Consider the following 20711-nt stretch of genomic DNA (forward strand, 5'->3'; position numbering starts at 1 on the left):
AAAATTTATTTGAGGAGAGGGTGGCTCACTGGGTGGCTCAGTTTGTTAAGCAGCTGCCTTTGGCTCAGGTCGTGATCCTAGGGTCCTGGGATCAAGTCCCACATCCGGCTCCTGGCTCAGCAGAGAGCTCGCTTCTTCATCCCACTCTGCCTGCTGCTCTCCCTGCTTTGTACTCTCCCTTTGTTAAATGAATAAATAAAAACTTAAAAAAAATTAAAGTTTATTTGATGAGAGAGAAAGAGATCACAAATAGGCAGAGAGGCAGGCAGAGAGAGAGGGAGGAAGCAGGCTCCCCTGGAGCAGAGAGCCGGATGTGGGGCTCGATCCCAGGACCCTGAGATCCTGACCCAAGCCAAAGGCAGAGGCTTGACCCACCGAGCCTCCCAGGTGCCCCGGGTCATATTTTTCTCATGGATTTGTAGGAGTATATTTTTGTGAAATAAATAAATATATTATATATATATATAAAATAAATATATATTATATATATATATATATATATATATATATATATATATATAATATATATAAATATGTGTTGCAAATGGCCTCCTCCCCTCAGCCAGGCCGGAGACCCAAGGGAGAGTCGACACTGTAGCTTCAGTCCCAAGGCCATGTAGAGGCTGAATTCCCTTGAGGAGAATTTCCTCTAGGGACCGGTCTTTCCTCTGAATGCCTTCAGCTGGTTAGGCCAGGCCCACCCGCACCCGGAGGACTCACGTTCTACTCCAGACCAGCTCGTTTAAATGTTGCTCTCGTCTAAAAAAATACCTTCCCAGCAACATTCCGACTAGCGTTTGACCGAGTACCTCGGTACTGTGGCCTGGCCAAGTGGACACGTAAGATTATCACAGTGTTGGGCTTTTTAAGAAAATCTGCCTACCCAGAATTATAAATTTTCTTCTATGATTTTTATAGTTTTACCTTCCCCCCACCTTAGATTCCATTTTATCTGTATCAAAACCAGGCACAACTACCCCATGGCACCAATCACTGGGGTTGGGTTCCCCTTGAAGGCGTCCATGGAGGCGGGCACACGCATGATGAGGGTTGCAGGGCGGGCTCCGCTCTTGGTCCAGGCACCGATGGCGGCGTGCTGCCTTTGTGGACCCTCATCCCACGCCTGCTCGCACTCTGTGCACCTACGCGTGTGTATTTACGCTTTGATGAAGAGTGTAAGAAGCGTGGTCACGAGAGAGGGAAGAACGCAGCTCCCCCCGCCCCAAGTCTACAGGAGCTTCCAGCAGCCGTGCGCGGAGCAGAATCCGTGGGTGTCACCTCAGAAGGGGCTCCCATTCTCCGACCCCAGGCTGGTGGCCCCGTCAGTGTGGCGCGCAGCCTGACATCCTTGCCTGCGACTTAGAGTTCTGAGAGGACAGCCCCCTCTAAAAGCACAGGCCTGACCCCTGGGACTGTGGCCCTTTCTAGGCTGGAGACCAGGTGGTTTTGTTCTTTCTGGTCCTGATGCCGAGGACCCACGCGTCCGGGAGGGTGGGGCACGGCTGTGCCACCTGCTGGTCCCAGCGCCTCCCGGTGGAGGGGCGCAGTGGGAAAGCCCCCGCGTGTGGGGTTTTCAAGTTACCCAGCCTGGGGCAAAGCCTCTGCTGCTGGGACACAGGAGCCCGTGGAGCGGGCGAGATTGTTCCTGCTTGTGGCAGAGCGGGTTGGGGTGTCTGTATGGGACACCTCTCCAGAGCCCACCGGGTGCCGGCAACACTGTGGGGTGGGCGCTGCGGGGGGCTGAGCAGCTCCCTGGCCCCAGCTTCCTGATGCCAGGAGCCCCTCTGGCTGTGACAACCCCCAATGGCCCCTGGACACAGCCCAGGCCCCTTGGGCATAACTGACAGCCGGGGACACCCCTTGCTTGCTTTCTTCCTCAGCATCCTGGGACTTAATCTGGGTGGGGCTCGCGGTCCAGGGCCTGGTCACCATGCACGGCCACGCACGGGGTGTGGGGGCCGCGGACAGACTCCACGATTCCATCTACGGTAACAGCAGCTGCCTTGCCTTTCGAGGCTCAACCTACTCCCGCAAGCGTTCTCCAAGTCACGACGCATGCTACCTCCGTGTTTAATTACTGCTCTTCCTCTTAACGTGCCTCTGACAGGAATATTCAAAGACCCTATTTCTACCTCGTGTGGGATGGAGCAGTCATTACCAGTGACACACGTCTTGTCAAGTCACACGGAGAAGCCACCAGCTTCTCGGATGACATGTTGACAGCTGCTCCTCTTCTCTCCCTTCCCACTCCAGCCGTGGCTCCAACAGAAAGTTTCTGGGTCTTTCCTGAACACGTAGGCTGGGTGTGGGGCAGCGGCTCTGCAGGGCTGCTCGGTGACGGACACACCGGATGGAGTGAGACGATCTGGGGAGACCTAGAACGCACCTGTAGAAGTTTCTGGAACACAGGGCTCACGCCCCTGTGCCCCCCCAGTGCGCTCTCCCAACAGGCTGTCAGCATCCTGTGGGCGGCACATGCTGAGTGCAGCGCAGACCCGAAGGGGGTGGGTGGGGTGGGCGGACTCCGAGAATGGAGACTGGTCTTGCAGGGACTGAGCCGCGTCCCCTAACCCCCACCTACCGGACGCCAGGAGTACCTGATCATCACAGCCGTAGTTTGTGACAGCCACAGATGTCCCCAGCATCAGGACCTGCCCTGCAAGTCGCGTGCTGGCCTGGCTACCCCCCTCCCTGGGAAGCTTGTTTCCCGGACTGCAGGTGGCCACCCAGCTCACGCGCGACAGGTACAAAAAGGGGCCCCGAGGGTTACCCCGGGGAGAGTGAGGTGCCCTCATGGCTCTGCCCGTGATGCCGGGGGTCCAGGCTGGCCCCCGGAGCGCGTGTGTTGGGAAGCGAAGGCGCGGCAGAGACCATACAGGAGCAGCACGTGATCTGCAGTTTCTGGAATCATCTGTGACCCGACACAGGAAGTCAGCCGTCGACACGACTGACCCCTGGTGTGGGCCTGAGGCGGGCACTCGAGGCTGGGGGTTTCTGGGAGCTTGGGGCGGGAGGGCAGGGGTGGCGCAAAAGGTCACGGCAGAGTGGAGCAGAGGTCGTGATGCCTGTTTATTCCCCACACGTTTCTTGTCACCATGGCTAGCACTCGTTAGGACACATCTCGCCAGACGCGGGACGACTGCGGGGCTGGCAGTGGCCCGTCTTCCCACTAGTCACCTACAACACACACGTACTGGGTCTACCCCGCAGACGGCCCGGACCATGGGGGACCTCACACGATCCAGATGCCAACACTGGTGCCCACAGACCTGCCCCCCCCATCCTGCCCGAGTGGAAGCCGTGGGCACATCCGCAGTGGCCCCGTGTCCTGGGCGGGCTGTCCGGCCATGGCTGGCACTCCTGCTCCGCCGGGAGCAGCTTGGACGGCTGTCTGCCGATGTCAGGCCGAGGCGGGGGTGGGGGGCACCAGGGACCCCTGCTGGCCCCCCAGCCCTGAACGGGACAGGAAAGCCTGCCGGGGACCCAACATGCCTGCCGGCAGGACCGTCTGTGGACAGAAGGGCAGTGGGCTGGACACCCAGCTGGGGACGGGCTTGGGGTCAGTCGGTGAGGACTCCTGGGACAAGAGGCTCAGAGATGAGACAAATGCTCGACTGGAAGCCAAGTCCCAGTACCTGGCCCCGTGCACCCCAGGACGGTCCCACCACCGCTCCCAACAGCGGTGCAAGGTCACGGAAATCGTCTTTTAGGAAAATGTGTCTGAAGAGCTCCTCAAACGAAAACCCACGGTCTGAGGGGCACGGCGGCCACTGGCGCCCAGACCACGGCTGGCAGTGAGCTCATTCGAGCAGGGCGCGGCTGGGGAGGCCAAGGTCGACTCAGAATTGGCTTCTCATGTCTCCTCTGCAGACAGACCACGGGGCTGCAGAAAGGGGCTCTGGGAGCCACGGGTGTCCCCGACGCGGCTCAACACAAAACGGGCAGCTTCCTGGACCGCGGCTCGAGGACGCCCCCAGCCCGGGCGCTCTAGGAGACACTTCCACGACCGAGTTTTCGGGGGGCTGGGAGAGATCAGTGCTGGTCTGCGTTCACAGCTTGCTGGCTCTGTTTCGAGAAGGGTCTAGGGGCCGCGGGAAACTACAAACAGGGAGGGGACGGCGGAAGGAGTAACAAAAATCCATCTTAACATGCGGGTCCGATTTCTGTTTCTTTTTCTCTCTCGGGTGGTCCAAGGGGAGAAGACGGCAAAACGCGCGGCGGCTCCGGTCGGCGGCTCCGGTGGGCGGGAAGGAGCTGGCGGCGCCGGAGGGCTGGGGGAGGAGGCAGGAGGGCCGCGAGTCAGCGCGAGTCAGCGCAGCCAGGACCTCCCCGCAGGCTCTGCCGCTGAGAACGCGCCAACGCTGGCAAAGGCGTTTTGCAGGTTAAGTTACGATGTACAACAAATGCAAAACGGATCTCAACTAGGTTTTTTTTTCCTCTTTAAGAATGCTTTGGGGGAGAAAAAGGAAGAAACACGAGCTCAAATAATTAACATTCGATGCTGCCGGCGGGGTGGTCAGAGTGGTTTTCCTTGCTGCTCGGTGGTTTTGGCATTTAAACCCTCTTCAACTATTTCTTATTTTTTATGACCTGTACAGCAGCGCGGGGCTCGAACTCATGACCCCAAGATCAAGAACTGCACCCTCCACAGACTCAGCCTGCCAGGTGCCCCGTCCTTTGAAGTTTTTAACAGAAAATCCCAGTACAGGAGACAGGACAGTGACGAGGTCTCCTAGGCACAGGGGGAGTCTAGCGGCCCGGGGAGGGGGTGGCCCCGAGCCAGCCGTGGCCACAGGGACCCCCAGTCTGTTTTCTAGCAATCCTGCCGTAACAGCTGCTTCCAGCAAACACACACACACCCAGGCGAGCCCCGGGCAGTGCCGGGCAGGGCGGGGCTGCCCGCCGCCTCCCAGGGACCTGGCTGGCATTGCCGCGGCTGCCCCGGGGCTTCCCACACAACCGCGGCCTGCTGGCGCTCGGGCCGCTGCTGTGACACGGAGCCCTGGGCGTGCAGCCCTCGTCTGCACAAGACCCACCTGAGTGACGGTCCACCCACAGACTCTCGCTGGAAGATCAGGATGCGAGTGGAAAACACCTGGAAAGGGACCTGAGGATCCCAGACACCCCCCCCCCCCCACGGAGACCCTGCCCACCTCATGGACCCAGAGCTGTCAAAAAGGGGTTTTCCCCACTCCGTGGCCCACGGGGACTCACGTGGGCGGTCACTCCTGCTGGTCGTCGTTGCTGGCACTGGGGGTCCGACTCCGGATCTGACTCCGGAGCTGTTCTATCAACTCTGGGTTCTGCTGCTGCATCTGCTGGGCGAACTGCTGGCCGCTGCGGGAGGGCCAGGCCCAGGCTTAACCAGAAGCCCAGGGCACCCTTCTGGCCACGTCCCAGGCGCGTGCCCCCACAGGCAGCAGGACTACTCACTGGAGGACACGGGGCCCGAGAGCGAGCTCAGGGACACAGCACCTTGGTTCTTATGCTCGTGGGTGGAACCCCGCCCACTCCCCTACCCCCGCCTCGGGCCCCACGAAGCAGGTCTACTCACGCCTGGATGAGACTGGCCAGGTCGTTCTGTGAGGGGCTGGTGCCGGGAGTCCCCAGGGGGTTGTGGCCACCCGAAATCATGCCGGACATGCTGCAGGGGGAGCCCACGATGAGACCGCCAGCCTGGCTGGCCCACTCCTGCCGGGCCCTGCCCTGCCACCTGCGAGCAGCTGTGTTACTGGCCGGCAGCCCTCCGGGGGCCCAGCACCAGCCCGGCCCACCCCTCTCTGATGGCGGCTGCCGTGAACTCCACCAGCTCACTCAAGAACAGCCTTTGTTTTTGGCTTAGAAACAGGGGTCTTCAACCAGGGGCCACGGGGCCACGTCCGGGGATGCTGGGCTGCCCCCACCGGATGTCCGGAGGGTGCCCTGCCCCGACAGCAGCGGTGCTGCGGAGAAGCTGGGCTTTAAGGTTTGACCACAGCCTGGCAGTTCTTCAGTAAGTAAAACAGAATCGCCGCGTACCCGGCCATCCCGCTTCTGGGTGTGGACCCAGAACAACTCCCGACACGCAGGGAGAGAACTGGATGCAGACGGCCACATGGGGTGTGAGTCCACACATGTAACACGCCCAGACCAGGCTCCTCCACGGACGGGAAGGGGGCTCGTTCACGGGGACCGGGGGCTGGGGAGGTAGGACAGTGCCTCTAATGGGGACAGGGACTCTTTATGGGGTGATGGAATGTTCTGGCATGAAATGGTGACGGTTGCACAGGTGCATGTACTTAATGCCGCTGTACTGTAAACCCTAAAATGGTTAAAATGGCCAAATTCTGTTACGTGCATCCTGTCGCAATAAAAAAATAAATGTGACCCCAGACCCCAAGGAAGACGGCGGTCACTTACAGCTGCTGGACCTGCGGGTTGTTCATTAGGTTGGACGCCTGAGGAAAGAACACGTTGTCAGACGCGGCGCGCGCCAGCCACACAGCGTGCTCGCGGGGCCTGCTCGACGCCCCTCCCGACATCCGCCCGCCCACGGTTTACCGCTCTGATCCTGCTCGGATCTTGTCCCTCTTTAGGACCCATTTTAGGAGTGGCCGAGCGGGACACTGCAAGCGGCCTGCCTGGCATGGCTCACCTCCACGAGGGGCCGGAGTTGAGGTTCTCGGCTCTGTGGCCCAGGCTCTGCCCCGACCACCCACCCGGGTCGCCACCGACGGACGGCGGCGGTCGTGCCCCAACACGACTACAGATTCCAGCTGGTCGCCGACCCCAGGTTCAGGAGATCAAGAGCCGTGGCCACGGGCAGTCTGAGTCCTCCTGCCCCGCGGTGGGCTCGTGCACTCCGCGCCAGCCCCCGGCAGTGCCCGGCCGTCCTGCCGGCCCGCGGACAAGGTGCCGCCCCCACCGACGGAGGCGGCCAGCAGCCCCTGGTTGCCCCGCGGGGATCTCTCTCTAGTGGGGACCCTGGGCCCTGAGGCGCGGTGAGGGAGACCCACCGTGGACATGCCCATGTGGGTACCAGCCCCGCACAGAACTAGTGCTTCCGGCCTTAAGTCGGGGTCTCATTAGGGGGTGGTGCTGCCCCTGGGACATGGGGTGCGGTCCGGGGCCATCTGTGGCTGCCACACGGGGGCTGCTCCCGGCGTTGAGGGGGTGGGGCTGGGATGCTGCTCCGCCCATGGCACCCTGGTCATTGCCCCAGCGGGGGCAGCCCTGGCCCAAGGCAGGCGTACACAAGTGGACACAGGCGCGGGGCCAGGCCCCAGGGGAGGCGGGAGCGCAGGTTACCATGCTCATGAAGCTGGGGTTGTTGAGCAGGCCAGCGATGTCAAAGCTGCCGACGCCTCCTGTCTGTGGGGACGAGAAGAGCCCTGGTGAGTGGTCATAGGACCACGACACCGACCCCCAATCGGAGACGGACGGTCCCCCGGGGGGCGGCTGGGATCCCGAGAGGCCTCGGCTCAGATGTCCCCTCACCCAGCAGCCAGGCCTCGCGGCCAGACACCACCGCGTCCAAGGCGCGTGCCCCGGGGTTGATTGCTTGCGTAAAGTACGTGAGGCTCAGACATCTTGGGCCCCCGCGCAGCCTGGAGGGCCCTCGGGGTGAGAAGTTCCCAGAGAATAATCACCCACCAGTCCACGGCCCACACCCCCAGCCCGACTGCCCCGGGCTCCGATGGGGGTACTCGTCTGGGCTGTCCTAAGCCCAGGTCCCCGGTTTCCCACGGAAACCGGCCCACACCTCTCGGCTCCCACCCGCTCCCTTCCCGGGGCTGCTCACGGGACTCGGCGTCTCCCTCAACTTCAGCTCGGCTATCTTGAGGTTCGACTTGTAGGTCTCGTTGTCGGGATCCAGCTCCAAGGCCTTCTTGTAGTAGGCCACAGCCTCGGTGTGCTTGTTCAAGCTGGAGAGCGCGAGGCTGCGGGAGACACGGCAGCGCGTGGGGAGGGGCCCGGGAGGCTGCCCACCGCGGCCTGGCGTCTGCTGGGGACGGCCTGAGAGGGCCCCGGGGGCAGAGAGGATGGACGTGCGGAAAGAGCGCAAAGGCACAAGGGCTAGCGCCCGAGAGGACCCACAAAACGGGGCAGCGCAGAGGAGGGGCGCAGAGGGCAGGGTGGTCGCACGCGGCCAGCCTGTTCCTGGCACAGAACTCTTCAAGTCCGGCACCTCCCAGGTCACAGGCCCTCCTGGTTTCCTAACGAGCCCCTCTGATCACACCTGAGTTTATGCTCGTGCGGTGACCTGGGGCTGGCGGCCAGGAAGACCAGATCTGGGATCTGGATCCTGTGACCCCCACACTCCCGGGAGGGGAGACGGCTGGAGAATGAAACTGAACAATGAGATACGGAGAAGGTCCCTGTTGGTGACGGCATCACACCCCATTCCGGGGGACAGAACTCCCACCCGGGGACCCTCCTGTGAAGCCCTTTGTCTGCATCCTCTACGAGAATGCACAAGTGCATCCCAGAAAAACACAGGAGCACAGGGGAGCGAGCCATGGGACTGACCCAGCGTCGGGGTCGGAAGGAGGGGAGGCCCAGATTCAGGACACGTGAATGGGGCCGAGTCCGGGCTCTGTCCATGCAGAGGCTCAGGACTGCACGTCGGCAGGTGGTGGGGAGTGGGGGGTGGTCCCTCCCCCTGGGGCACTCACCCCATCCTGCCGTAAGCTTTGCTGTAGGACGGGTCTATGCAGATGGCTCGCTCGCAGTCCTGCACAGCCCCAGTGTAGTTCCCCAGTTTGCTGTAGGCCGCGGCTCTGGGGACACAAAGCAGGGCGGGGCTTGCTCACTGCCAAGGAGGAGCCTTTTGGGGAGGAGCCTAGGCCGCCCAGTCAGTTGGGGGGGGTGGAGGGGGTGGGACACAGGGCTGCCAAAGGCTTCCGTCCGCGGAGCACCTGTGCTGGGGGCTGCACCAGCCTCCGGGGGAAACTGAGGCTGGAGGCCGAGCTGCTTGGCTCGACGATGCTGTGATGGGACCGGGATCCGAACCCCGAGTCCATGGGCCCAGCACCCAGGCTCCGCCCACCGTCGGGAGCCAGCGCCTGTTCTAGGTCAGGAACTATCTGTTGGTAGACACTAACTGATGCCCCGCGCAAGCCCCGTCCAAGCTCTCGGGGTCTCCTCTCACATCAGACGGCCTCTCGGATGGTTTCAGGTTTTAACACTACACTTGGCGATTCCCCACATTCTGAAGCCCAGAAAGGCATCAGGTAGAAATACCGAGCAGCTAGGCCGGCGGAGGGCGTGTGGGGTTCCCCGACTACACGTGCGACTTTCCTGCCAACCTATTTGCATTACTGCCCCCAAGAGTCAAAAGCAAGAAACTACAGTGACAAGCAGCTCTAGCTTAGCAACAGTGCACGGCGTGCGGCACCCCCGGCCCCTGCCACCCACTGTTGGCTCCCGGGGCCGGTGCCCTGGAGCAAGACCCTGCGTCTACTCCGCATTCCAGAGTCTGCCTCGTCAGCACGACGGTCCGTCCTGGGGGCCGGGGCAGAGCGGAGGCAGCTTATCCTGTAAAACGACCAGCCAGGGGTGCCTGGGGGCTCTGTTGTGCCTTCGGCTCAGGTCATGGTCCCAGGGTCCTGGGATCGAATCCTGCGTCGGGCTCTCTGCTTAGTGGGGAATCTGCTTCCCTCTCCCACTCCTCCTGCTTGTGTCCCCTCTCTCTCACTGTCTCCCTCTGTTAAATAAATAAAATCTTAAAAAGGGGAAAAAAAAAAAAAAGGAGAGAAAGGACCAGCCAGACGCGGCTTCCCATGGCTATGCTGCTGTGACCGTGGGCGGGAGACGTCACGCGTGGCCTGGCTTATTTCCTTGCCGCAGCATCTGTGCAGAAGGCTGCCCCCGATTTTAACCTAATGCTGTGCTCAGCTCCTGCGGACCCGGGCTGGCTACCTGCCGCTGACCTGGGGCTCTGGCCGAGGGATCAGCAAGCGCCAGTACGAACGCCCTCCCGAGCGCACCCAGCCAGCACCTGTTACAGAAATAGACGGCGTTGGCCGGGTTCAGCTCGATGGCTTTGCCGTAGAAGTGCACGGCGGCTTCAAAGTTCTCCACTTTCATCTGCTCGTTTCCTAAAGAGAAAGAGAAAACAGCGTGCGCCCGCTGCTCCTGTCAGGCCCGAGGGCTCGGGGCATCAGGGCGGCTCTCCGGGGGCTTCTCTGCAGGGGTGAGAAGACTTTGGGGACCAGGCTGCAACACTCAGACGCAGGCCCCGGTGGGGGGTGGGCGGGTGGAGAGGAGGACGATGTGGTTTGCGTCTGGCATCCTGGGGGCTCTGGCCTGAGATGGCCCTCTGACAACTGTCCCTGCTTTGGCTGTGACATTTGAAGACATAAGCCTCTAATACAGTCACTTTTGCTCCTTGGAAGTAACCAAGTTTCACGAAGTGCAACTCAAATAACCTAAAACGCACATTTTCCAAGTGTACAACTCAGTGGTTTTTAAATATTCACAGGTGTCCATCACCATAATCTAATTCCAGAACATTCTATCACCCTCAAAAAGCACTGGTGACCCTATCAGCAGCCACCCGCCCACCCCCTCCCCAGCCTCTGATACACACTAACTCATTTCTGTGTCTGTGGAGGAGCCTGGTCTGGGCGTGTCACACGTGTGGACTCACACCCCATGTGGCCTCTTGGGTCTGGTTCCCTTCCTGAGTGTCGTGGGCCCGGGGTCCGTCCCTGGGGCAGCGTGTGGGGGCATATTGCCTGTTTGTGGCCAAGGGACACTCCAGAGTATGAACAGGTCACTCTTTATCTTTTTAACCCGTTTATGGGTATTAGGGCTGGTCCACCTTTTGGCTGCTGCAGACACAGCGCATCTCTCCTGGGCCCATACTTGGGAGGGTAGCGGCTGGGCCACGTGCCCAGTGTGACCACTGGGAACTGTCAGAATGCCTTCCACGGTGACTACCGGCCCAGCCACATCCCCACGGGCCATGCGGGCAGGCCCTGCTCTCCACACATCCTCACCCAGTGCACTCGGCGGCCCCCGTACCCCGGAGCTGTGTGCTGCGTGGGTTTTCACGCACCGCTCCCCGCGACAGCGGCCGCCGCCCCGGGTGCCAGCCTGCCCCCGCCAGCCCCGCAGGCCAGGTGGGTGAGGGGCCTGGCGCCGATGCGGCCGTCTCACCTTCTGTTTTGAGGCGCTCTGCCTCAGCCGAGTCCTCCTCTGAAGGTGGGGTTCGCTCGGGGCTCCTCAGATCCTGCGGCACCTCCTGGCCCCAAAATGTTGAGCTGCTTGAGGGGTGGCGGGCCACCTGACCGCCCGACTCCCCCACACCCCACACCCCCGGCCTCCCTTGTGCTCAGGGCCGCCCGAGAGGGCAGCTGAGCTCTGAGGGAGGGAAGCTGGGGCCACGGTGGCTGCAGGCAGCCCCCTCCTGCCCCGTCCGTGAGCCGGGAACCCCGCTCCACGGTGCTGGTCCGGGGGAAACACGGGCCCTGCACAGGTGCTGCGGAGCCCCCCCGCCCATGCTCGCTGTGACTACTGCTCTGGGAAGCCCAGAGACTCACCTTGCCTGCGGCGGCTGCTTCAAATATTTCCGGAAGGGTCTGAGGGAGAGCGAGGTCATGGTCTTCCACGGTCACCCCAAAAGCAGTCTCCAGGCACTGGATTGCAACTGTGTGAACGGGACATACGCATTTTCTTCTGGACGCAGCCCAGACTTTGGGGCTTTGGGGCTCAGAGGGAGTCCCTCCCCGACGAAACCCAGGTCAAGGCCTGGCACGTGGCAGAAGCCAAAACACCATCTCCCACCCTATCGCCGTGGACGGAGCCAGCTGGACACCAAGGGGCTGGTGGCGGCGTCTGGGCAGAGGGCCGCTCAAGTGCCCGCCCGGCCTGGGCTCCTCACCTCCCAGCCCCAGCGGCTTCCACCCTCTTTAGGGAGAGAGCCTTTCTCCTCTCATCAGGGGAGTCGCACTCATGGGGTGGGAAGAATGTTCTGGAACCACCCCTCGATGAAGCAAGGGGAGATGACCAGAACACCCGCAGGAGGCTGGGCCTGGCTCCGTGCGGCAGGAGGGCGGGCGGCGGCCCACACGTACCCTCCAAGCTCTCCTGGGCGTCGGACGAGAGCCCCCCGTGCCGGAGCTGGTCGTGCAGGAACCGGATGATGGCGTAGGCCAGGCGCTTCTTGTTATCCATCTTGAGACAGGAAGGGACCAAGCCTCGGGTTTTCAGGATCTGCAGACCCAAGCCAAGGGTGTGAGGCGTGCAGACGGGGGGCATGGGTGTTGCGGAGACGGTGCCCATGGCACCTGCCATTCCAGGCGCCCCCAGACCGCCGGGCCCCGGCTCACCAGGCCTGCGCCAGCCTTGGCTCCGAGGAACCCACTCGAAGTGCCTGGCCCAGTCTACCTGCAGCACAGTGAGGGAAACGGTTATGACCCGTGTCACAGCTGAGACTCGAGGCTCCCAGGGAGGAGCGCGCCCAGCCATCCTGCCTCCTCCTTCTGAAGAAGGCCCCGCGGCCTTGGCCGTCACCACCGTTTCACAGACGCAGCGGCACCAGGGGTTCCCAGGGATGCGGAGGGCTGGCCCACACGCTAGTCCTGGAGGTCTCCGAACCCTGATTTAGCTGAGCACAACCCAGTCCCAGTCCCACCGGCTTCTGCACTCAGACTGAGGAACAAGGTCATGGGGGTAGGAGGGCCCGAGACAGCTGGGGTCAGGGGAGGAGGGGCCCAGAGCAGACCAAGGGGGCCCAGAGGCACGGAGCCCCTTGCAGGCCATCCGAGGGCCTCTCCGGATCCCTCTGCCGTGTGCTGCACTCCCAGGCCAGGAGTGGTCCTGCCTCAGGGACTCTGGGCCGTGTCTGGGCGTCTCTGGTACTCCTGGCACCGGGCGGTGAGGGCCTCTGCTCAGCCCCGGCTCCCAGAATGTCCGCACAATGGAAAGCTATCCTGCTGTAGCGTCAGCAGTGCCCAGGGGAGAGCCCTGCTCTGGAGCGTTGCAGGCGTGAGGGGTCTGCTCCCCGAGGGCCTCTGATGGGTCCGGCCCGTCACAGCACCGTCGCACCCCTCCACACCACGACCTCCACGGCCGCTCCCGCCGAAAGGCAACAGGCTGGGGACAGGGATCTGGGAGGAGGGGCCAAGGCCGCTCAGGTCCACGTGCACAGCCAGAACCCGCAGCAGGAAGCGCCTCAGTCTCCCCAAAACACTTCCGGGGGTGAACGGCCTGTGCCCCACAGAAGACAAGGAGCAGGCCTCCTGACCACCTTCTCATGAACCTGTTATCGGACACTATGGTTAAGGCGGGGAAGAGCCCGTCACGTGGCCCCTGGCTCTCACGGGGAGCCGGTGCCAGCGCGGGGGCGGGGGGCCACCGGACAAGAGCAGGCGAGACACTCGGTGCCGGCCGTGCCCAGAGAGCTCGGGCTCCGGATCCCGGAATCTACGTCCATCCACAGCTGCCTCTTAAGGAGAGGGGGTCAGATACAGGCCACAGGGCGGGAGTCCACGCATGTGACACGTCCAGAACAAGCACATCCGTGCGCGGGAAGGGGGCTCGCGGGGGCCGGAGGCTGGGGGAGGCGGGAATGATGGCTGATGGGGATCGAGTTTCCTTTTGGGGTGATGGAATGTTCTTGACTTTCAGGAAGGGGACAGTCACACAGCACTATGACACACGCCAAAGTCTACTGAACTTTAGGGTACGTGAATTATACCTCAAGACACCCGTATTCTGTAAAGCTGGTGAAGAAATTAAAGCTCTGTGAGGATGGTAAGGGCTCCCCATTTCTGGACACATTAAGCTGGCACGCACCCGTGGCCGGAGACTCCCTAGAACTGGAAGGTCTGGCATCAGGACAGGCCGGTGCTTGGAGGACGGCTGGCCGGTCCCAGACCAGAGGACCTCAGGGGCAAGAGAGGGGCTCACAGAGACCAACCACCTCAATCCATTCATTTTGGGGGAAATCAAGCCCCAGAAGATGAGTCCTGGTCCCCAGCTGAGAAATCTAGAGAGCAAACCAGTCAGCCTGCTCACCTCCACCTAAGAAGAAATGACTGACCCGTCAGACTGTTCTCATTTTAGGCGTCTGTCTCGGCAGCGGCAGATTTACAGCAGCTGACAGGCAGGCACGACCCCGGCGTCCGCCACGGACGAACGCATCAGCACAGTGCGGTCCGTCCACATGCGGGAACACGGTCCGGCCTCAGGAAGGGAGGGACCCTCACCCCTGCCACCAAGCGGAGGGACCCCAGGGACACGGGGCTCGGCGAGAGCGGCCAGACCCAGAAGGACCCGTCCCGCAGGACCCCACTCCCAGGAGGCCCAGAGGAGTCCCGTCCGCACAGAGAGGAGAGGGTGGGAGCCGGGGCTGGGGAGTCCGTGCTTCGTGGGGACAGTCTCCGAGTGGGGGGAGGGACAGCTCTGGAGACGGAGGGTGGAGGGCCGCGGGCCGGTGTGCGTGTGCTTCCCGCCGCGGAGCTGTGTGCTTACGGACGGTTAAGGGTGTCTGGGGGGCTCAGTCGTTGAGCGTCTGCCTTCAACTCAGGTCATGATCCCAGGGTCCTGGGATCGAGCCCCATGTCGGGCTCCCTGCTCAGTGGGGAGCCTGCTTCTCCCTCTCCCACTCCCCCTGCTTGTTGTTCTGTCTCTCTCTATCAAATAAAGAAAGAAAAACCTTTTAAAAAAAAAAAGGTTATGAAAACGCTAAACTATGCTATGCGTATCTTAACATAATTAGAATTTTGTTTCCTTTTGTTTTCAAAGTCTGAGGTCCTCCCCTTCAGACGAATGGTCTCGGGCCCTTCGTGTGCTGTGTTCTAAGTCAGGCCTCGAGGGTCACGGCTGGGCAGCTGCCTGTGGGGACCGAATCTTGAGTTCTTAAGTTACCTAAGTGGCTACATCCCACCTCTGGGCTCCAGGCACCACTTCTGGGGGTGCTTCCCCTCCATTCCCACGGTTCACTCATTCTGGGCTTTACGCAGTCACACGTGTGTGTGTCAGGACGAGACCCCGTCTCCCCTCCCAGGGAACGGATGCGAGTCCTGATGGTGCTGGGCGCTTGCTCAAGAGCGGACTGAGAAAGGAAACCTGGTCTTCAGCAGACGTTTCCTACCCTCCTGGTCTGGCTGGTGAGGGGGGCGGGGAGGGCAGGGTGTGAAACTACTGAGGCTTAGGCAGGCAAGGGATCGAAAACCTAAAGACCCAGTCTCGCTCCTTTCTGGCACACTTCCGGTCCTTCCCATGCCCCCAGCCCCTGGAGCCTCAGGGCCTTTGCACCAGAGGATCCCCTGCTCCCAACAGACTTGAAGCACCGTGGTCTGATTTCCCTGGCATAAGCTCTCACTGCCTCCTTCCTGGGCTTCTCCTGGTCTGTTGCTTGGTCTTCTTTCAAGTGCTGGCCCCTCCAATGCGACTCACTGTTTAGTCGGAGCCCCTTGGAGCCTGCCCTGGGCCTGGCGTACGGATGCCAGGCCACGGAGGCTGGATCCGCCTGGAGGACCAGGGCCTGGAGTCATGTCACAGGTCCGGCCATTTCTGTCCGAGGCCCGTTCCATTTCTCCCCCCCCACCCTAAGCAAAGGGATGCTCTTTGTCCCGTCTGAAAGAGTCCCAGCCAATACCCTCACTCTCCTCTTCCACAAAATGGGTTAACAAGGGCGTCCTTGCCAGCTGTTACAAGAATTCACCACCCCATGCAGGGTTTCGCTACCTCGGCACTATCGACACCAGGGGCTGGGCTGTTCTTTGCTGGGGGGGGACAGCTGTCCTGTGCAGTGCTGAGTGGTAACAGCATCCCTGGTCTCTGTCCACTGTGCCCAAGGTAAGGGACAGAATCTCCTCGGGGTAATACCCCTCAGGTCAAGGGGTTCCACTGACCCCCAGAAGTGTCTGAGTTCTGTAACCACGTGACTCCTGAGGTCCTGGGACACTACACACATTGAAATGCGCACACTGAGTGCAGACGCCAGGGTCGCCCTGGTTTGTACCCTCTGACCCGGGGGGATTTACTCTGGTTTCCAGAGTGAGCAGGCACCAGACTCAGTACTTTCCCAAATCATCAAGGCAGGGTCTCTTCCACTTGGCCCTAACATTAGGGGCAGGTCACTCTCAATGGGGGCGTCCTGAGCACCGTGGGGTTCAGCATCCCCGGCCACACCCCTTCAATGCCAGGAGCACCCCCTCCACAGCGGTAGCAACCACAGATGTCCCCAGACATGGCCAAACCACCCAGCTGAAAATCACTGAAACTCCAAGTGGGAAAAATAAAGGCTCTAAATCAGCAGAAGCGAGATTTTTTTTTCTGGCCAAAGAACTTTGCTGTAAGCTTTCTGAAAACCTTCTGTTTGCACATTTTGGGCTTGGGCCCTGCAGCCAAGGAAGCCCGGGTCCTCAGCCGAGGAAGGTCCCCAAGGCGCGAGGAGGAGCCCGCACGCCGTCCGACACGGGCTCCACACAACGTTGCTTCCTTGTGCGACAGTCTGCGGGTCTTACCCACGCGTGGCTTTTGAGATGAAGCACCTTCCGCTCCCCACAAAGTGGGGCCCAACAAAACACGGGGACAGCACTTCTCCTCGTCCCCTACCAGGCACCCAGAGCCTGCAGAACAATCCCAACTTGTAGGGCTTTGGCTGCCGGACAAAAGTCTCTGAGAAGGCCTCCTCTCTGAACAGTGAGGGCTTTATGAGCTCCCAGCACCGCCAAAGTGCCAGGCGAGCCTGGGCGGGGGGTGTCCCGGGGCCAGCTCCTCCGGTGGTCTTCACGGTCCCTCCCGGCTCTCAGTCCACCTTCTCATTTCCTCATTTTATTTTATTTTTCTAAACATTTTATTTATTTATTTGACAGAGATCACAAATGGGCGGAGAGGCAGGCAGAGAGGGGGGAAGCAGGCTCCCACCGAGCAGAGAGCCCGATGCGGGGCTTGATCCCAGGACCCTGAGACCATGACTTGAGCCGAAGGCAGAGGCTTAACCCACTGAGCCACCCAGGCGCCCCGATTTCCCCATTTTAAAAATAACAACAACTTCTACTTCTTTTATTTGCCTGCCCAGAACTGGTCAAGGGGGAAAAAAACCGCGTGTTTTTCCACCCTGGACGGTGGAGCGCCCACCGCTGAGGGCTGCCTGCCTCCAGCCTGCACCCAGAGCTCGGCCCACAAACAGCAGCGTGCGAAGCCAGTGCCCCGGTGCCCTCTCTGGTCCCAGCACACCCCCGGTGTCCAAGCAAGGGCAGTCCCAAGGCTTGAGCCCACCACCCTCACCACAGCCTGCTGTCTTCTAAAACGCCACCAGAATGTCCTGCATCCTTGAAGACCATCAAAAGCTCCTGAAACTTCACAAATGCACATGGGAAGCCCTTACCAAACACTCAGTGTCTCCACTCAAACCCAGCCGCTCACCGTTCCTCCAGCCCACCTGGAAATTCTTGATTCCCTAAAACACTGAGCTGCAAAGTTATCTCAGAGCTAGACGCCCTCTTTTTCCAACAAAGTCCAAGCACCAGCCTTATCACTGGCCCAGACGGCTTTAAACCCGTCTGTCGTCTGACCCCCGGCCTCACCCAGACTGTGAGCACGGGACAGATGTCTTCGCTTTCACCCTCGCACTCAGCAGTGTCTGATCCGTACGGTCCTGGGAAACGGTGAGATCCCTGTCAAACCCAGAGCCCCTGACCAAGTTCCCAGGGAAGCCCGGAGGAGACAACAAACCCCGGGCCTCGCCTGCCTACTGACGACTGCCTTCATTCCTACAACCCCCTTGCTGAGCATCTCCCAGAGGCCAGTGCTGGGTCTCGCCCCCCCCCCAAAAGGGGGGGGGACAAAGTAAGTCAGACAACGTAATCTCGCAGTCTGGGGGGGAGGCAACCCCACTTACAGCCGCTCGCCCGTCCTCAAAGACCGATGGTGAACCGCAGGTGAAACCCTTGGCGTGTTGAGCGCTTTCCCGGCCCCACGCTCAGCGCAGCCCTCGGAAGGGGTCCGCGATCACTTTCTGAAAAGGGCTCCTGTGGAAACCGCGCACCTCTGTTCTTGGGCAAAAGCTGTCCCAAGTTTTGTGACGGGCCTCCCCACCCCCCACTTCACTTACAGAAACAGGCTGCAGCTGGATTGGGCCTGCTCACAGCCAGCCGAGCCCCTGGGTTGTTTGCGCCAATCCCCATTGTACAGAAGGAAAAACTGAGGCTCTGAAAGATAGGGGGGCTACCCGAGGTCATCCAGCTTAGAAGACCCAAACCAGGAACTCTGAGCCCAGCAGTCAAATTCCAGAGCCTAAATTCCAAAGCGCCCTTTCCTCTCCCTGCAAAACCTTCACGTGATCTCGTGAGTTCATACCCCACCCCCTTGTGTGCCGCTCAGGCTGGTGGAGAAGCACTGGTCCGGGGGAAGGTTTAACTCCCCGCTGTGGACACTGTGACGGTTCCCCGTGGGGAAGTCCGGGGCACCCCGGGGTGTTAGGCGGCATCCCTGCGCCCCACCCACTTGCTGCCAGGAGCACACCCAGTCGTGGCAACAACAAATGACCCCCAGACATTGCCCTGCGTCCTCCAGGGCGACAAAACCACTGGACTGGGAAGAGGAAAAGCAGACAGCCCAACCAGACACAGAAAACCAAAGGGAACCGGGACATCGTCCCGCGTCAGGGGTGCAGACTGCACACACTTTCTCGCACCTAATACACCAGCCATTCTCCAGCAAACTCTTAACAAGCAGCAGGAGCCTGAGCAGAGCATGACCTGCTCATTAACCTCGCAGAGAGCCTCGGAAGCACGTTCTTCTGGGGTCCCTGCTCAGAGGGAAGCGATGAGCCCCAGCTCGGGCAGCCAGGAGAGGGGTGCAGCCGGTCCTCGCCCGGCTCCTTCGCGCCGCCAGCACAACCGACAGAAGCCCCGGGCTGGGAAAGGCCGCACGACCGCGGACCCCACCGAGCTCTCACTCTGCGCTGGCCCCAAGACCGCCACCCCTCACCCCCCACCCCAACCAATCAGGCAGGGACCCTGAGGACGCCCATCTTACTGCGGGGGAAACTGAGGCTCCGGGGAGCCAAGAGGCTGGCCAGGTGGAGGGTGGCGGCGCTGGGAAAGGACCCCGACCCGCGCCCCACGAACGGGGTCCCCATTCAAAGGGACTGTGTTTCCGGGAAGCAGAAGACACCCTCACTGCTAGCGGGGCACTTCCGACTCCTGCTGTCCACCCACGGGCCTGCAGCCAGCATCTCCCGGGCCTGGGGTCCGGGGTAGGATGACCAGGGCCGGCGAAGGCCTGCCCGACGCCACCCTGCCTCAGTTTCCCCTTCGCGCCGCCCACTCACAGCAGCCAGTGGATCGCGGGATCCTCGCCCCAGACCAACCGGTCTTTACAGGTCCTGGAGGCCCGGGAGTTCCGAGCCGCGGACCCCCGGCCCACCCCGCTCAGCGCCGGACCCCGCTACGACTCACCTCTCAGGCGGCCGAACGCCGACCCACCGACGGCTGCGCCTGCGCACCGCGGCGCTGTCCGGCTCCGCCCCCGGCCGCGACGCCTGCGCGGAAGGAGCCGGCTCCCGTTGTGTTTTCTTCTGCGCAAGCGCATTAATGATCGAGGCGGGCGTGGGGAGAAGTGACGTCACTTAGAGGTGGGGGCGAGCTGGTCGTTAGGGCAACTGACCTCTGCGACCGAACGGAGGCCGGAAGTCAGGACGGAGTCCCCCTCTCGGGCGGGAACGGAGCGGTGCATGGTGGGACGGTGGCGGACTCCGGGAGGTCGGCGGGGCCGGTCACGTGGCACCGAGCCGGCCACGTGGTGTTGCGGTGTTTGGGCAGCTGGCTCCTGGAGCCGCGCATGCGCCGTGTGCCGGGGAGCGAGCGGTTCCCACAATCTTTTGCATTTACTCACGCACCCGTCGTCCCACAAACGCATTCTCTCAGTCATTCAACGCATGGGACGTAAGGGAACATCTTTGTTTACAGCAGGTGCCTAGTAGCCAACACTAGTTGGCAGTACTAGTTTGCAGTACTGCAAACCGACTGTAGAAACCAGGGGAGGGGTTTGCTCCCGTTCCCTTGTGCTGGCGTTGACGAGCTGCAAACTAGTCAACTGGGACGTAAACTAACCCTTTCCACCGGATGGCGAGCGCTCTAAAGACAAAAACGGCGTGCTGGGATTATGACTGGGGAGGCAAAAGGGCCGGGGGAATGGTTAGGAAAGATCGACCTGGTAGAGGTGGGTTTGGAGGATGAGGAACAGACTCCGGGAATGGAAAACGGCGAAACTGAAGACTCACAACTGATCACCGTTAGTGTTAAAGTTGCAAGTAGTGTTCTCCTAATTAACTTTTCTCCTATTTATTTTTTTAAGATTTTATCTATTTGAGAGAGACAGATACAGTGAGAGAGGAAACACAAGCAGGGGGGACTCCTCGCTGCGCAGGGAGCCTGCTGTGGGGGCTTGATTCCAGGACCCCGGGATCATGACCTGAGCTGAAGGCAGATGCTTAAGGACTGAGCCACTCAAGGGCCCCCTTTTATCCTATTTAAAACACAGGCATATTTTTAAAAAGATTTTATTTATTTATTTGAGAGAGATTACAAGTAGAGGGGCTGGGGGAAGCAGGCACCCCAACGAGCAGAGAGCCTGATGTGGGTCTCCATCCCAGGACCCTGAGATCATGACCTGAGCTGAAGGCAGAGGCTTTAACCCACTGAGCCACCCAGGTGCCCCAAAACACACGCATGTTTGAAGCCCGGAATTCTTTAATTTCTTTTGCAGAA

The 20711-nt window shown here is 61.0% G+C and overlaps 1 protein-coding gene across 7 annotated transcripts; it reads right to left on the reverse strand.

Moving 5' to 3' along the window:
• Positions 1–3056: 3056 nt before the first annotated feature.
• SGTA (small glutamine rich tetratricopeptide repeat co-chaperone alpha) lies at positions 3057–19721 on the reverse strand. Of its 7 annotated transcripts, none has more exons than XM_082736617.1 (13): positions 19401–19451; positions 12315–12372; positions 12060–12198; positions 11526–11632; positions 11143–11227; positions 9980–10079; positions 8655–8759; positions 7781–7919; positions 7288–7350; positions 6400–6437; positions 5555–5644; positions 5215–5337; positions 3057–4271 (listed from the first exon to the last, which is right to left on the reverse strand). In XM_082736617.1, the coding sequence occupies exons 3-12, from the start codon at positions 12157–12159 to the stop codon at positions 5223–5225; spliced, it is 942 nt and encodes a 313-aa protein (XP_082592743.1). In that variant the 5' UTR covers positions 12160–12198; positions 12315–12372; positions 19401–19451; the 3' UTR covers positions 3057–4271; positions 5215–5222. The 7 variants fall into 7 exon arrangements, with proteins under 7 accessions (XP_082592743.1, XP_082592747.1, XP_082592744.1 ...); XM_082736621.1 differs by having other exon boundaries at positions 3057–4361; positions 19401–19436; XM_082736618.1 differs by lacking the exon at positions 19401–19451 and adding an exon at positions 19274–19398.
• Positions 19722–20711: the final 990 nt, after the last annotated feature.

This window comes from Mustela nivalis, assembly GCF_964662115.1.
Source record: "Mustela nivalis genome assembly, chromosome: 1".
Classification (NCBI taxonomy): domain Eukaryota; kingdom Metazoa; phylum Chordata; class Mammalia; order Carnivora; family Mustelidae; genus Mustela; species Mustela nivalis.